At 35.1% G+C, this 16,637-nt stretch overlaps 1 protein-coding gene across 12 annotated transcripts in view; it reads right to left on the bottom strand.

The window, feature by feature from the left end:
• MPDZ (multiple PDZ domain crumbs cell polarity complex component) overlaps window positions 1–16,637 on the bottom strand; it is a 264,202-nt gene that overhangs the window by 191,294 nt on the left and 56,271 nt on the right. For all 12 annotated transcript variants that reach the window (XR_003790781.1, XR_003790780.1, XR_003790786.1 and 9 more), the window contains 7 exons: window positions 13,626–13,835; window positions 13,003–13,142; window positions 11,757–11,970; window positions 8,967–9,095; window positions 7,157–7,366; window positions 4,446–4,560; window positions 4,004–4,092 (listed from right to left, as the gene is read on the bottom strand). Coding sequence is in view for 4 of the 12 variants with exons in the window: in XM_029202750.1 (XP_029058583.1) it covers window positions 4,004–4,092; window positions 4,446–4,560; window positions 7,157–7,366; window positions 8,967–9,095; window positions 11,757–11,970; window positions 13,003–13,142; window positions 13,626–13,835 (1,107 nt within the window). In the remaining 8 variants the exon portion in view is untranslated. The remainder of the gene's footprint in view (window positions 1–4,003; window positions 4,093–4,445; window positions 4,561–7,156; window positions 7,367–8,966; window positions 9,096–11,756; window positions 11,971–13,002; window positions 13,143–13,625; window positions 13,836–16,637) is intronic.

The raw sequence follows: 16,637 nt of genomic DNA, 5'->3' as shown, positions 1-16,637 counted from the left end.
AAGGAAAAAAAACACATTTTTCCCTTTTTTTCAAAACCTGATGACCTGAATTTTAAAATATATCCCTTACACAAATGTCAGAGATGGTAGGTACTAGCACAGAAGAAATTGCTACAATGGAATAACCACGGACTTTTAAACCTAGACTTTGGTTCAAATTTCTCAGTATCTTCATCTGTAATATGAGAATAATGGTACCCACTTTCCCAAAATTACAGCACATGGCACTTTGTACTGGAAAGATGCTCAGAAACTGGTATTATTATAAATAAAGTGAAGAAGTGATTAATAAACATGAAAACCCCAAGCCCTATGGGAGCAGTTTCTGATCAACATAATTACACCCATCATACATATGAGACAAGGTCACCGAAACCTAAATCAGGGCTCAGGCCATCTCTGATCCCTCAATATCACAGGAAGAGAGTTAAGAGTGGCTTCAGACCCAACTGTCCCAGAGACAAAAGTGCTGTGGAACTAGGTGCAATGGCAGTAAACTGCCTATGTGCTATCTCAAGGAGAGATCCAACATCCTCAAAATGTGCAGTGCAGATACCACAATTAACAGGTGCAATTAGTAAGGGGGGAAATCCTAGTTAGAACAAATGGAAAAGCCCAGCTCCTTAGCACACTCAATCTAGCTGGCCAAGCCTCCTCCAACATGGCCTATATCTATACACACATACAAAACTTGGGACTATTAACAAAGTCACAGAATACCAAAGGCAACACTTGATACCTTTCCTTATTTAACAATACATGCTTGTTTAGTATTTTTTTTAAATCAGACGTTAATTCTATACTGCTTTTATCAAGGATCTCTGTATACCAATCTAAAAAAATGAGTATATGATTTTATCTAATGACAAGGTTGGTCAACTTTAAAAAAAAATAGTCCTTTTATTAAATAATTCCTATATAGAATACCAATATATAATGTGGAAAAAAAAGTCTCTATTCCCCGCCCCGTAATGTCTACAGTGAAACTCTAGGGGTCAACAGAGCGCAATTCGTAAAACAGGAATCTTATAACAAAAGAGTTTAATGTTTCAAAATAATACATCCTCAAAATAGTAGGAAATAATTTCTTAATCTTCTCACCGTCTCAACAATTACAAAATAAAAACATAGTTCCAAGTAGCTGCTGCTAGGACAAAATCAAAAAAAAAATCAAATACAGCAGTTGTGAAAAGGAACTAGTATGAAGAACTGTCCTACCCGTATCTCAAAAGCCCACAAGATGATGGTATTTTGCACAAAATTAACGCATGATCAAAAGTACTGCGTCATGTTCCTTAAAAGTCGAGGTGCTTCCAACTTTGAAGAGAATGTTGCTAAAAATTAAAAATCATAACACTGATGACAGCAAAGATAGTGATTTTATTGAAAGCAAGAAAATACTTCAGAAGAAGGGTGCTTCCGCTTTTGAGTCAAAAATTTCCTTTACCACTGATCTTGCCTAGGTGAAATTATATTTGAGATTCCACTTATATAAGAATGAAAATAATGACAAGCTTGAAAGGAAACTTTTGTGAGACTTAAATGTGTAATCATTTCAGACCCTTAATAAACATATGCTTAATTAAACTGTACTTCTGTGCCATGCATACTATGTATTTTATATAAATAATTCATTTGGTTTTCCTAAAAATCATACAAGGGAAGTGCCTTTACCCCAATTTTGTAGGTTAAGGAATCTTGCTTCTTGCTAAATGGTTAAACATGGAGTTATATGATCCAGCATTTCCACTCCTAAGTATACACCCAGGAGAAATGAAAACATACCTCCACACAAAAGTTTGTACATGAATGTTCACAGCGGCATTGTCTGTAATAGCCAAAAAGTGGAAACAACTCAAATGTCCATCAACTAATGAATGGATAACTAAAATGTAGTATGTCTCTACAATGGCATATTATTCAGCTATAAAGAGAAATTAAGAATTGATACATGCTACAGCATAGATGAACCGTGAAAACATTATGCTAAGCAAAAGAGGCAAATCACAAAGGACCACCTATTGAATGATTCCATTTACATGAAATGTCCAGAACAGGCAAATCTATTGAGATAGGAAGTAGATTGGTAGTTGTGTAGGGCTGGGAGGATGGAGGAATTAGGGAGTAACCGCTAATGGGATGGGTTTCTTTTAAAGGTTAATGAAAATGTTCTAAAATTGATTGTGATCATGAACGCACAACTGTAAAGATACTAAAAGCTTCTGAATCATACACTTTAAATGGGCAAATTATATGTTCTGTGAGTTATATCTCAAGAATGCTGGTTTTTAAAAAAGGTTTCTATTAGATTCAAATATATAGTCTGGGGGGCAAGTACATTAGCTATGTATTCAATTTTTAATTCTTTATCAGATATGGATTTAGAGTATATATATATTCACTCTCTCCCTCTCCTTTCCCTCCAAAATAAAAAAAAAAAGTAAAGTAGTTAATTTTCATTGTATGTTAAAATAGAGATACAATGGGAAAGCTCTTTTCCAGGATATGACCAGCTTAGGTGGCACGCACAACTTGGTCTTTAGAGCAGATTTCAAGAGGTAAACAGGTGTAGTTAGGAGTTCTATAGAACAAAGGTCAAGAAAAGTCACAGAGTTGCAATGTAGAAGCAAAGAGCAGAGAATGATAAAGGACATCTCTATCTTTCTGTTAAATGTGAAAGAAAACACAAAACATAAAATTTACTCGTATCCATTTTTAAGTATATAGTTCAGTAGTGTTAAGTATATTCATGTTGTCATACAATACATCTCCAGAACATTTTCATCTTGCGAAACTGAAACTATACCCATTGAACAACTTCTCCCCATTTCCCCCTCTAACCAGCCCCTCACAACAACTGTTCTACTTTCTGTTGCTATGACTTTTTGTGCCTGGCTTATTTCACTTAGCATAATGTTCTCAAGGTTTTGTTGTAGAATGTGACAGAATTTCCTTCTTTATAAGACTAAATAATATTTTATTGTATGTATATACCACATTTTGTTTATCCATTCATCTGCAGGTGGACCTCTGGGTCACTTACTCATCTTAGCTCTTGTGAATAATGCTGCAGTGAACAAGGACTCTTCTATCTTAACTACTATTAAGATCCCAAGGGGAAAACAGAGACTTCATTACACATAAACAAATATATATTAAGATAAATCAGCATTCCCCAAAATGTACTCCAAAGAATATACGTTTGAGGGAAGAAAGAACATGATTACAAAAGTTTAGGAACCTCTGAAGTAAAAGAGTTAAACAAGTTTCTTTATTGGGAAACTTCTCAGGTTTTGATTTTTCAATGTGCATTGTGGACCCCTAAGAAATGATATCACAGGCAGTTTTTCCTAAACTTATTTAACCAGAAAGCCCTTGATGCAGGGTCTCTGGGATTCATGTTCTGAGAAGTAGTTAGGGTAGTCCAGTTTCCACTGAACTGAAAGTTGGATTCTTTTTATACTACCTTGAACAGCTATGTGGTCAAAACATACTAATGTTACTAGGATACAATTATGAGCTTGATCTAATCAAGAGGATCTGGCTTTATTTCTTTTATTCCTTTATAGTCTTACAGCTAAAAGGAGCCCTGGTCATGGTGCCAACAAAAATAGTGTCATTCTGAAGCTGATGTAAAAAAATGCATACAACCCAATTTCAGATTCAAGTACACTAAAAGTGATAATGTCTGGTCTTCAGTTTTGGAGCATCTGCAGCTAAAATACAAGTATGATTATTAATGTACCAAAGTCATTAAAACCAGAAACCAGATGTATTAGCAGTTAGTCAAGAAAGTGTCCCACCTTTAGAAAAGGTATCAATAAAGCTTCTATCCAATGCTCTGACTTCCACAAAATAATGATTAATTGTGATGACAGCTCAAACCACCAAAGCAAGCTTCAATTAGTATAGAGCTACCTGTAGTTCTCAAAACTGCATGAACTAGGAGAATGCATCTCTCAACCATGAAAATTAACAAAGCTGTTATTAAATGTGTACTTACTGCTATAATTTGGTCTCCAATTTGGATTCTTCCATCATGTTCAACAGCACTGCTCTTTGTAATGCTCTTTACAAAGATTCCTGAAGGTTCTAAGATTAGAAATAGGTTTGTTTTTGCTTTGTTTTGCTTTACTATTTACAAAGCACACTCAAACAATACCCATCCTCCATTCTCCAAATATAAAATCCTAATTCTGCACAGATATAAATCAACCAACCACACAAAGAAAACCACTAGCAGAAACTTACGCTACAGAAAAAGACAATGGTTTTGTCTGAAATAAAATATCAGACTCGCCTGCACTAAATTATTCCTAAGGAAGATTTCCATCAGTTTATGACAATCTGAAAATACATTATGTTGATTCAATATTTCATAAGACAAAGACATTAGAGGCAATTGCCAAGATGAAAGAAATAGAATATTAATGTTTAAAAACTACCTAATTTTTTATCTCCAATGTAACCAGCAATGGTAATTCCTAATCCTTGGACATTTTTAGTGAGCTCTACATCAAATGTCTCATTTTCTTCACTTTTCTGAGTAGAAGCATCAACCTAAAATAAAATTGATAAATAAATATACACATAAATAAACATGTAAACAAACAAGATAATCTTTTTTAAGCCACAATCTTTAGAAATAATATGATGTAATTGGGTGTTAGAGAACTCAGCTAGAAAATTATAGAGTAGGGATTACTCCTTCAATCTTGACAACTTGGACTGAGTATCACATTTTTACTCAAAAGGAATGTCAAGAGTAAAGCTGAACACTCCCATCAGAGAAATATATAATTGTCTGTGCGTGCAAAATGTTAAAAATTAAACAGTTTCTTATTAACAAATTCTATTTTCAGGGATGGCTCATCTTCATTTTTGAAGAAGTTAGGATGTAATACAGTTAAAATAACTCATACTTTGAATCCACATCAGCAAGTTCAAATCTAGCTTTGCCACTGATTTTTTCTAAGCATCGCTCTGCTCAACTGTCTATCAGGAATAAGAACAAGTCCAGCTAACAATTATTGAGCAGTTTCTATATAACAGACACCTGTCATGTCTCAATTCATTTACTCCTTAGAATAAGCCTATGAGGTAGGTACAATTACTGTCAATTTTTCTCTGGTGAAACTGAGGAACACAAACTTTTCCAAGGACAAACAGCAATCTAGTAGAGGCAGAATTCAAATGCAGATAAGCTGGTTGCAGAACCCCTGCTCTTAAAAGCTGCACAGTATGTTAATTCCTCCTATAGAATGTAGGGGCCATACTGCCCACTCAAGACATGCCGTTATTACTACTTGAAGTTGAAAGCTGATTCGAACACCATGAATGTGAATCTATCCTCCAGATATACTATTAATAGACTGACGATTATTTTGAAAGCCAGTGAGTGAAACGTATCAAACAGCTAATTAAAACTGTCCTTGTATTTGCTTTATAAATTCAAACTTTAATACAAAAAGCTTTTTAGAAGGAAAGAATGCCTTTACACATGATTTCCTTCATTCCTGGAGTGGTACCTGAAAGCAGATTTCTCTAATATGTAGACTTGTTATTATGTATTGGACTGAAGGGCAAGGCTCCCTGAATAAAGCATGAGTGAACTAGCACAGTAAGTCATCAATAAGTTGTTGGCATTATATACTAGTGTGGTGTCAGCAGATTCCACAGAGAACCCTAGGAAGATCACAAAAGAATGAAGTCTTTGGTTCGAATGGACATGCAGGTTGGGGCGAGCTGGTAATGGTTTCTGATTTTCTTTAAGCACACTCTGTACCTCACTGATAAGTCACCTAAATGAGATATAATTTTATAGTAAAGTTTTATTTTTTTCATTGCACATAATTATCTGTGCAAACTTAGCAAAAGTTTAAAGTTTAGATAATTACAAGAAAATGACAGGATGAAATCTGCTTCAATTGAAACAAATGTGTCTTCTATTTTTAATAAGACTTATGCAAGTGCTATTTTAGAGGGTGGCAATTTGACTATCGAATGGTTTTAAAAGGGGCACAAGCTTCACAAATGATGATATGCACAGAATAGATATTTTTCTAAGCTTTCAATTACATCAAGTGGTTTTTGGTATTGCATTCATTTATATATTGCTGAATAAAATGTTTTGTTTACCACAAAAGAATGCCATTTAAATACTTTCATAAACAGGCTTTCTTTCTTTACTTCTTTCTCCCTGCAAAAAATAGCAACGAAACTCAATCCTAAAAACAACAGAATCATGGAAATTTCAAGTGTTCTAATAAAGTTTTAAAGGGCTTGTGGAGGAGGTTAGAATATTAAAAGAAAGAATTTGTAGCAACTGTTTAGAAAAGAGCTGTTTTTAGATCTATAAGAAAGGAATGTAGAACTTGCATTTGCTATAAAGCTCATAAAGAAATTGGTCATAATTCTCTTCTTAAATATTTAAGAAATTTCTGGATAAAATTATTTTGTTGATATTTAATCCACTATCATCTTGTGACCTGAACTATTTGAGATAACCATCACATTATAATAATTTTGAAACATTCTAGCTTCTATCATATCAAGTTAAGAACAAAGATGGAATGCTCTGCCTATGAATAAAGCTTTTGTCGCAACCCTGAAAGCACAACTTTTCTCTAAAAAAAATTATATAACTGGGTCAAGAATAGCAACTTATTACAAATCTGATAACAATTATATGACATACCTGAAAACAACAATGAAAGGTTTTAGTAAGCCTTATTTATCCACCTTGCCCAAAAAAGACACTAAGAAGCAAGGTGTTGAAAGGGAATGATTGGAACTTACAGCCCACCTTACAGAAACTCTTCTAAGTCAGAAAAAGATAGAATTAAATGTTTTAGGTATTAGTAGCAAATAATTCTTTAAAATATATCCAAAATTCAGAACATTTTCCTCATAAATGTGCTTAGAGAAAAATCAAAAACAGTAATCTAGAATTTTTAAGCAATCTATCTTTCACCTGTTAGACATTATTCCTATTTAATAAACTATTATTAGTGCTGAAACATCATTACATTTGAATTTTGTTTCATTCTTTAGCACTAATACACTAACATTAATAAGTCTAGTTTCTAAATAAACACCACTGTCATCTAAGTGCTACAGTCTATGACTTTCCCATCAACTGCTTTTATCTCCTTACCCGCATCTCTGGTGTAGAAGATGGGGATGAGGAAAGCGTGATGCCCAAAGAGGTGGGCACCGTTGGCTCTTCCATGGCACCTCTTGCAATCATCAATTTGACTCTATTTCCACACTGTCTGAGGACCTGGGCTACTTGCTCACTGCTCATTCCTGCTAGATCTGTGTCACCAATCTTTAGAATGTGGTCTCCACTGCATAATCGCCCATGCTGAATAAAAAGGGATTGATTAGTCAGATTGTTGTTGTTATTACTATTAACTTCATCAGAGAAATCCCTCATTTAGAGGGAACGAGAGTAATAACAAAAAAAGAGCTATTACATGAATTACCAATCATGGTACATTAAACATGCGGTTGTAATGTTAACTGTCTTTTGAAGCATGCTAACTTCATTAAATGTGATATAAGTAAATGAAATTCATAAATATTCTTTAAATCAATAGTTGATATGAACTTTTCAATTTGATTTCTACCCACTCGATGCAAGAAAGCACTAGTCTTTCTGTGAATTTTTTGAGGGATACAATAAACAGAAAATGCCACTAAGGAAAGATGAAGTATAACTCACTTCACAAATATATATAACTCAAAATACAGTATCAACCACAAAAAACCACTGAGTTAATACCACAATTTTCTGCATTGCCATTTCAAAAAATTGCATCCCTAAAAAACTCATTTGCAGATGAAATATTTGTGAGACTTAAATTCAGATAAACCAGGGAAGTGAACAGCCGTCTGGTAAGGCTCCATATAGGCACTGTCCACTAGAACTTTCTGCACTGATGAAATGTTCTGCATTGTCCAATATGGAAGCTACAAGCAACATATTGCTCTAGAGCACTTGAAATATAGCTCGTCTAATGGAGGAACTGGGGTGGTAATTTTATTTCATTTTACTTAATTCAAATTTGAATTTAAAAAGTGATATGTGGCCAGTACCTACAGTATTAGACAGTGCAGCTCTATACACAAGGTAAAGCTGATTTACCACAAGCCTGTCAATTAGAGAAATTTCACTGGATGCTGCATGATACTGGCTAATGTTTAAAAGGAAGAAAACGCACATACTATTGAGTTACTCTCAATAATTGATAAGGTTATCTCTATTGATAAGGCTGCCCATAAATCTGCCTTTCATTTACCAATATGAAAAATACTTGATGCACGTGATTTAAGTTCAAATACACATGCAAAAGCAAACAGCTTTATATATAAAACATTATAACCAAGGCAAAAGAGACACTAGAACTTGTCAAATTAAAATGTAAATCATAATTAGTAACTTCACAATTTTCTCACATATGCTCCAACAACTTTACATAGCATAAATGGCAATGCTTTAATAAACTACTCTAAGAGATAAAAACAGGCTGTACTTCATATACAAAGATGACACCAGTGACCCATCACTAAAGGGACAAGATGAATCTTATTTTTCGCCCTTCAATAATGAAGTATTCTTTTTTCCATAATACCTTGTAGCTATAAAACAGATAAGTAGGCTCATAAACGTGATTTACAATCATAAAATAAAGGATATATACCTCTACAATGATCAAAACCACAACCTGGGCTTTAGTCTGTGATTCTAAAGAGGCTTATGATCACTGTCTGTAACTGTAACTGAAAATCAAGGTCTCTCTTGAAATGTATTTCTCCCCAGGTCTAAGAAAAACATTTTACATACAAGCCCAGCGAAAGAGAAGATTCTGACACTGTCTAAAGCCAAACTCTCTTCTAACAGAAATGTAAAAGATGAAGGTGTATTTTTGATAAAACATAAAAAATCTGCTGGAGTAGCTTACCTGATCAGCTACTCCTCCAGGAAGGATGGTTTTCACGATCACGCCAGTTGCTTTTCCTCCTACAATGCCAAATCCCAGACCAGAGCCATCATTTACCAATTCAATAGTCTCCACGTGCTGCCAGTGAACCTGAAAGCAAAGCCCCCATATGAATTTGAAAACATTTTAGGAAAAACTAATATTGTTATTACAGTTGACATCTCTATGAATATTATTTTGTGATTAGTATTAAATAACTAAGTGCAGACATAATAATGAGTTTTAACAGGGTCCCTTTTATTTAGTACACTTCTCTTTCAACATGTTGTTACTGCTATTGATATAACCATTCTTGAAATAATCAATACATCATTATAGTGACTGCATTTAACCAGGTAAAGAGAGATTTGCAAGATCCTTTGTAGAACTTAAAAAAAAAGGGATGATCAAGGAAAAACTGTCAGCTGTTAAGAACTTCTGCATCAACCCTACTGCACGAGATTCCAGAGTGACCTCTTAAAGTCACTGACAGCTGTCAGTGACTTTACAAAGCAAAATCAAGATTTTATTTGCTTACCAATAGAGTCAACTGCTTTTTTTTCCTTTTTTCTTTTTTTTAAAGAGCTTGTACTCTGATAAGATCAATAAGATTGTTTTTTGTTTTTTTTTAATTTATTTTTTGGCTGCACAGCACGGCATGAGGGATCTCGGTTCCCGGACCAGGGATCGAACTCGGGCCCTCGGCAGTGGAAGTGCGAAGTCTTAACCAGTGGACTGCCAGGTAAGTCCCTAGAGTAAACTTTTTTAAGGGACTAAATTTTTTTTTTTTTTTTTTAAGGAATGATGTCAAGTAAAAAGGCTACAATAAAGAAAGGTAACACTCCCATTCACCACTGCAACAAAAAGAATAAAATACCTAGGAATAAACCTACCTAAGGAGGTAGTAAAAGACCTGTGCTCAGAAAACTATAAGACACTGATGAAAGAAATCAAAGGTGACACAAACAGATGGAGAGATATACCATGTTCTTGGATTGGAAGAATCAATATTGTGAAAATGACTATACTACACAAAGCAATCTACAGATTCAATGCAATCCCTATCAAATTACCAATGGCATCTTTTACAGAACGAGAACAAAAACTCTTAACATTTGCATGGAGACACAAAAGACTCCGAATAGCCAAAGCAATATTGAGGGAAAAAAATGGAGCTGGAGGAATCAGACTCCTTGACTTCAGACTATACTACAAAGCTACCATAATAATCAAGACAATATGGTACTGGCACAAAAACAGAAATATAGATCAATGGAACACACCTATCGTCAACTAATCTATGACAAAGGAGCCAAGGATATACAATGGAGAAAAGACAGTCTCTTCAGTAAGTGGTGCTGGGAAAACTGGACAGCTACATGTAAAAGAAAGAAATTAGAACTCTCCCTAACACCATACACAAAAATAAACTCAAAATGGATTAAAGACCTAAATGTAAGACCGGATACTATAAAACCCTTAGAGGAAAACATAGGAAGAACACTCTTTGACATAAATCACAGCAAGATCCTTTTTGACCCACCTCCTAGAGTAATGGAAATAAAAACAAAATAAACAAATGGAACATAATGAAACTTAAAAGCTTTTGCACAGCAAAGGAAACTATAAACAAGATGAAAAGACCTTCAGAATGGGAGAAAATATTTGCAAATGAATCAACGGACAAAGGATTAATCTCCAAAACATATAAACAGCTCATGCAGCTCAGTATTAAAAAAACAAACAACCCAATCCAAAAATGGGCAGAAGACCTAAATAGACATTTCTCCAAAGAAGACATACAGATGGCCAAGAAGCACAAGAAAAGCTGCTCAACATCACTAATTATTAGAGAAATGCAAATCAAAACTACAATGAGGTATCACCTCACACCGGTCAGAATGGGCATATCAGAAAATTTACAAACAACAAATGCTGGAGAGGGTGTGGAGAAAAGGGAACCCTCCTGCACTGTTGGTGGGAGTGTTAATTGATACAACCACTGTGGAGAACAGTATGGCGGTTCCTTAAAAAACTAAAAATAGAATTACCATATGACCCAGCAATCCCGCTACTGGGCATATACCCAGAGAAAACCGTAATTCAAAAAGACACATGCACCCCAATGTTCATTGCCACACTATTTACAATGGCCAGGTCATGGGAGCAACCTAAATGCCCATCAACAGACGAATAGATAAAGAAGATGTGGTACATATATACAATGGACTATTACTCAGCCATAAAAAGGAATGAAATTGGGTCTTTTGTAGCGACGTGGATGGATCTAGAGACTGTCATACAGAGTGAAGTAAGTCAGAAAGAGAAGAACAAATATTGTATATTAATGCATATATGTGGATCTAGAAAAATGGTACAGATGAACTGGTTTGCAAGGCAGAAATAGAGACACAGATGGAGAGAACATACATATGGACACCAAGGGGGAAAGCGTGGGGTGGGGGGGTGGTGGTGGTGGGATGAATTGGGAGATTATGATTGACATGTATACCCTAATATGTATAAAATAGATAACTAATAAGAACCTGCTGTATAAATAAAATAAAATTAAATTAAATTAAAAAAAATGTTTTTAGAAGCCATAAACTTAATCATAATTACATTAAAAATATTCCAGGCCACAGAGAGATGCAACAAAAAGGGAAAAACCCAAGAAGTACAAAAAGAATCTACAGGAAGTGTGAACCCATACAAAACCTTAACGAACTAGAAAAATACGTTCTTTTCCTCCTGAAAATCTGATGTACTCACCGGATTAGAGTGAGCTGAAATTGTGCTGGCCGCAGATGGAGAACGGGAAACTATGGGGCTGATGAGCTGAGGCAATGAGCCTCTGGCAATAACCAGCTTGACAGTATCTTTGGCTTTCTGCAGGATGCTGATGGCCTGCTGATGTGTAATTGTCTGATCAAGTGCCTGTCCGTTAATAGCAAGGATCTGATCAGTTTCCTTCAATCTTCCATCTCTAAGAATGAAAAAGGGGGTAAAAAATAACTAACAGCTCTCAAAAAAATGACAGCTTCTTTGGCATGCATTTTCAGGTTATTTTTAATTCTATTTTCTAATGTCCACACTATGAAAGCTTTTTCCTGCAGTTGCACTTCTAAAAATATTTTTTCTATTTCTTTAATTTAGTATGTATATGAGATGGTGTTTACTAAACTATTGTGCCCAATCGTTATGCTGTACACCTTAAACTTACATACTGCTGTATGTCAATTATGTCAAAATAAAAATGGAGGGGAAAATATATATGCTTTGGCTCCAGCTGACCTACCCCTAATCAACCTCTCCCAGTTAAAAGCACCTTCTTTTCAGCTACCCACTCAACCTATACATTGTATTTTAGATGTTCCTATCCTCTACAAATGAAAGCAAAGATGTATATATCTACTTGTTGCTTTGAGTATATTAATAAAATATAGCTCAAATTATCAAAGGCCATTTGTATACTTTTCTATAAAGTAATTTTAAAATCTAATCAAAAACAGCCCATTTAATAGCAATGAGAGTACTGCCCTAGTCAAATTTTTCTTTCCTTACTAAAAAATGATTAAGTTATGACAAAATTTAAAAGTAACTCTCCTTTCAAAGGACTTTCTTTTTATCGTAGCAATGTTAAGAATTTAATGATCTCTAAAAACTAATTAATAACAGATTGTATTCAGTTTTTTGTCTGTTTTTATTCATTTTTGTTCCTTGAAATTCTCCCAAGGTGAGCAGTACCTTCTGAATGTGGTATCAAAAACAGAAAAGAGGGGCTTCCCTGGTGGCGCAGTGGTTGAGAGTCCGCCTGCCGATGCAGGGGACACGGGTTCGTGTCCCGGTCTGGGAAGATCCCACATGCCGCGGAGCGGCTGGGCCCGTGAGCCATGGCCGCTGAGCCTGTGAGTACGGAGCCTGTGCTCCGCAACAGGAGAAGCCACAACAGTGAGAGGCCCACGTACCGCAAAAAAACCCAAAAACAAAAACAGAAAAGACACAGTGACAGTCTCACCTTTGGGCCACACTGCCCTCCTGGATCTCCTGCACAAATATCCCCAGTTCTCCCCGATTTTCACTCCTTAGTCCCACAACACTGAACCCAAGGCCTCCACATGGAGGTTTGAGGAGCTCAAAAACTTCTATTTGGCGACCCTGTTCAGGAAAAAAAGCAAGAAATATAATTAAATGCAAATCACTGCACTTGCAATCATCTTATTAGTGGCATTAATCTGTTCTTTAAAAAAAAAGAAATTAAAAATATTTTTTTCTAAGATAAACTTTATCACTCATCACCTAGAATGAGACATTTATCCTGAAGAATATTTCTGAAACATAACATATAATGCTCAGTTTAAAATATGATAATTTAAAAAAGGAACAGAAAAATCTCAGAATCACCTAAACCCACATAAATTCTACATCTTTGTCATTCCAATTTTTTCAGATATTATAAATGTCTTCATAAATAAGAATATAATATATATTTTAAATATACTTGATATATATTTAATGTATATATTTAACTTACATAATGTAAATATATATAAGTATTCTTCAAATTATCCAGGATTTGATTACATTCTTAAGATATTATTATATATTCTATCATTAACTATCAGGAAGAAATGCTCTTACCTGGGCCATATTTTTGATCAGGTGATCAAATTCATCACAAGCAGGTTTCCCATTGATGTGTGCAGTACCCAATCCTGTAAGAACTTCCAGATTCCCATTATTTGGGGATAATAAAAATGATTCATTTTGCAGAGTAGGAATTACAGCTGGGCTGAGATGTGGAATGTGGGCACATTCAACATTTGAAATTGTGGGAGTTGCAATGTTTACCTAAGAGTAATATGGAGACTATTAACAACTTTGTCATTCCATAAACTATTTCATAGGAATCATCCCAAGAGAGGTAATAATGAAGTACCTATGAAATTTCAAAATGTCCATACCCTTTTATTCTGCAACTCTATTTCAAGAAATTTATTTCAAGGAGAAAAATTAGAAAAATACACAAAGATGTAAATGTAAGGATGTTCAACACAGCACTATTTTTTAGGTGGAAAAAGTTTTTAAAACTAATTAAGTGAAAAGAAGCAGTGTTCAAGTTCAAGGTACTCATTAAAACACACACAAAAACACATCCAGACATATGTTTTTAAGTGAAAAAGCCTAGTTTTTGAACAATAACAGTAAGTATAGTACAATTCAATGTACACTCAAAAAATGTTTACGTGTGTATTAAACATCTGGAAGAATATATACCAAACCACCAACAGAACACTAGTTGTCCCCAAGAGATGGGATTCCAGAAGGCCATTAACTTACCATATTGCTTGAATTTTTATAACAACCTATGCAGTAAAGAATTTGGTCTTTCCCAGAAAGAAACCTGGCCTTTGTCCTTACCTCACAGTAAGTAACTTCTAAACCCTTGGAATTTCCCAGATGATAGAAGTGTCTCTGTTATTCACGGTGGGCCCCAAGGCCACATGATATCCTCTCAAATTCTTAAACTAAGTCATCTCACATGGGCAATCAATCATGCCTATGAAATGATGTCCCAATAAAAACTCTGAACACCAAGCTCAGGTGAGCTTCTTGGGTTGGCAATACTCCACGCATACTGTCACACATCGAGTTTGGGAAGGGAACACTTCCTGAGGAACATGGAAGCTTCACATCTGGAATCCTCTCAGATTCAGTGCTATGCATCTCTTTCTTAGGTTAACTTTCGACCTGTATCCTTTCCCTATAACAGACCATAACCATGAGTCTTAACAGCTTTCAGTAGGTTCTATAGGTCCTTCTAATGAATTACTGAACCTGAGCGTGCTTTGGGAAACCTCCTGAACGTGCAGTTGGAATCAAAAGTGAGGGTGGTCTTGTGTGGACTCTTCCTTCCAACTTTGTATTTGGAGCTTAACTCCTTGCTGTTGGTGGCACAAGTCTAGGGCAGAGCTTCCAGTCTGGAGGACTATGCCCTCAAACCTCACAGTATGGTTAACTCCAGGTACAATGATATGAATGAACAACAACAAAATATTCTATAATTACTTGTATGTGCCTGCTATACAAAGCTAAATAATCTAATAATAATAAATAATAATATATTATTAAATATTAATATATTTATAGAATATCTTATATAAAATCATATTGACATTAATATAGTAATATTAAATAATAATAAATATAAATAATAAATATTACATTAAAGCTAAGCAATTATTAAAACAGTGCAAAGAGTCAATCCTAATTTTGTATTTCTATAGGGTATCTGGAATGTAACTTTTAATTTACAATTAATCGTAAGAAAAGTTATAGCAATGACACTTTTGGATCACTCTCTAAGCTCATCTCCCAGCACTCTGTCCTTCACTCACAAAGCTCCAGCTATACTAACCACTTTTGTTCCTCCAACTGCCAAGCTGCTCTCTCTAGCAGCCAAGTATGTCCTCCTCCCAAGTATCTACGTGCTTACATTTTTAGTTCATCCAAGTGCACTCAACATCACCTCAGAGAAGGCCTCCCTGACAACCCTAACTAAGACTGCGTCCCACCATTACGCTCCATGAGCTGACACTGCCCTGTTTTTCTTCATGGGGCTTATTATTGCCTGGCATGCACCCTGCTGTCAGGGAGCTTCCATCCCAATCTGCAGAGACAGACTAGAATGTAGAATTCTCCAGTGGAGGAATGTGACTCTTTTATTCTCTATTATATCCTCATCCTCTAGGAGAGTGTCTTGCACGGAGTTGGCATTCAATATCCATCTGCAGAATAAATGTTTATCCATTTTTAAGGACCCACTCTGATCTAATCTGCCCAATGACCCTCCAAGAATCACTATTACCATTTTACAGATGACAAAATTACACAAAGTCACACACCTAGTAAGTAGATTATGACCTAGATTTTTTCATCATGGCGCTACTATCATGTTCGTATTGTACAGATAGCAAACAATCATTTCTGGAAATGAGACATTAGTAAATATCTTCCACTGACAGAAGCAATCAAAATATTTCACAATTTATGTCACCAATCCATGCCTAAGCTTGTTACCTGTCCTAAAAAATAAAACAGGAAACTCAGTAACTTACCAAAGTTACCAGTAATTCACCATTTTATTGGCTATCTACAACCACAGATGTAAAAGAGATCAAGGTATTTGAGGAAGAGGCTTTTGGGAATCCTTTCAAATGCTTATTTTAAAATCTACAGCAGGCATGATCAATTATTATTTTTTCAAAAGTAAGCTTCTTATGCCAAACCTGATTTTTTTTTAAACCTGAGCATGGCAACTTCAATAAAATCTGCCAGCAGAAGATACACTGTTCAGGTTGAAGCAGATGGCATCATGAAATCTGTGACAGGCTGAGGATCCCACACACCAGGACCTAATGCCGATGGTATGTTTGCATAGGGAAAAAATATTTGGAGTTTTGCTACAGTGAGCTAGGATGAACAAATCACATTATAAGCACAAAGAGTCTGTCTGTGTGAAGTTAACTGGTGAAACAGAAGCTCTGACACTATGCAAGACAAGGTGTGAAGGCATTCCAAGAGTAAAGTTATATATGCATATAAAGCTATATGATATTGAATATCGATTGTCTTCCACAAATTTGTTAAAGG

Source organism: Monodon monoceros, unplaced genomic scaffold (assembly GCF_005190385.1).
Source record: "Monodon monoceros isolate NGI ecotype Baffin Bay Population unplaced genomic scaffold, NGI_Narwhal_1 Super_Scaffold_5, whole genome shotgun sequence".
Classification (NCBI taxonomy): Eukaryota; Metazoa; Chordata; class Mammalia; order Artiodactyla; family Monodontidae; genus Monodon; species Monodon monoceros.
This window is presented reverse-complemented; position numbering and strand designations above follow the sequence as displayed.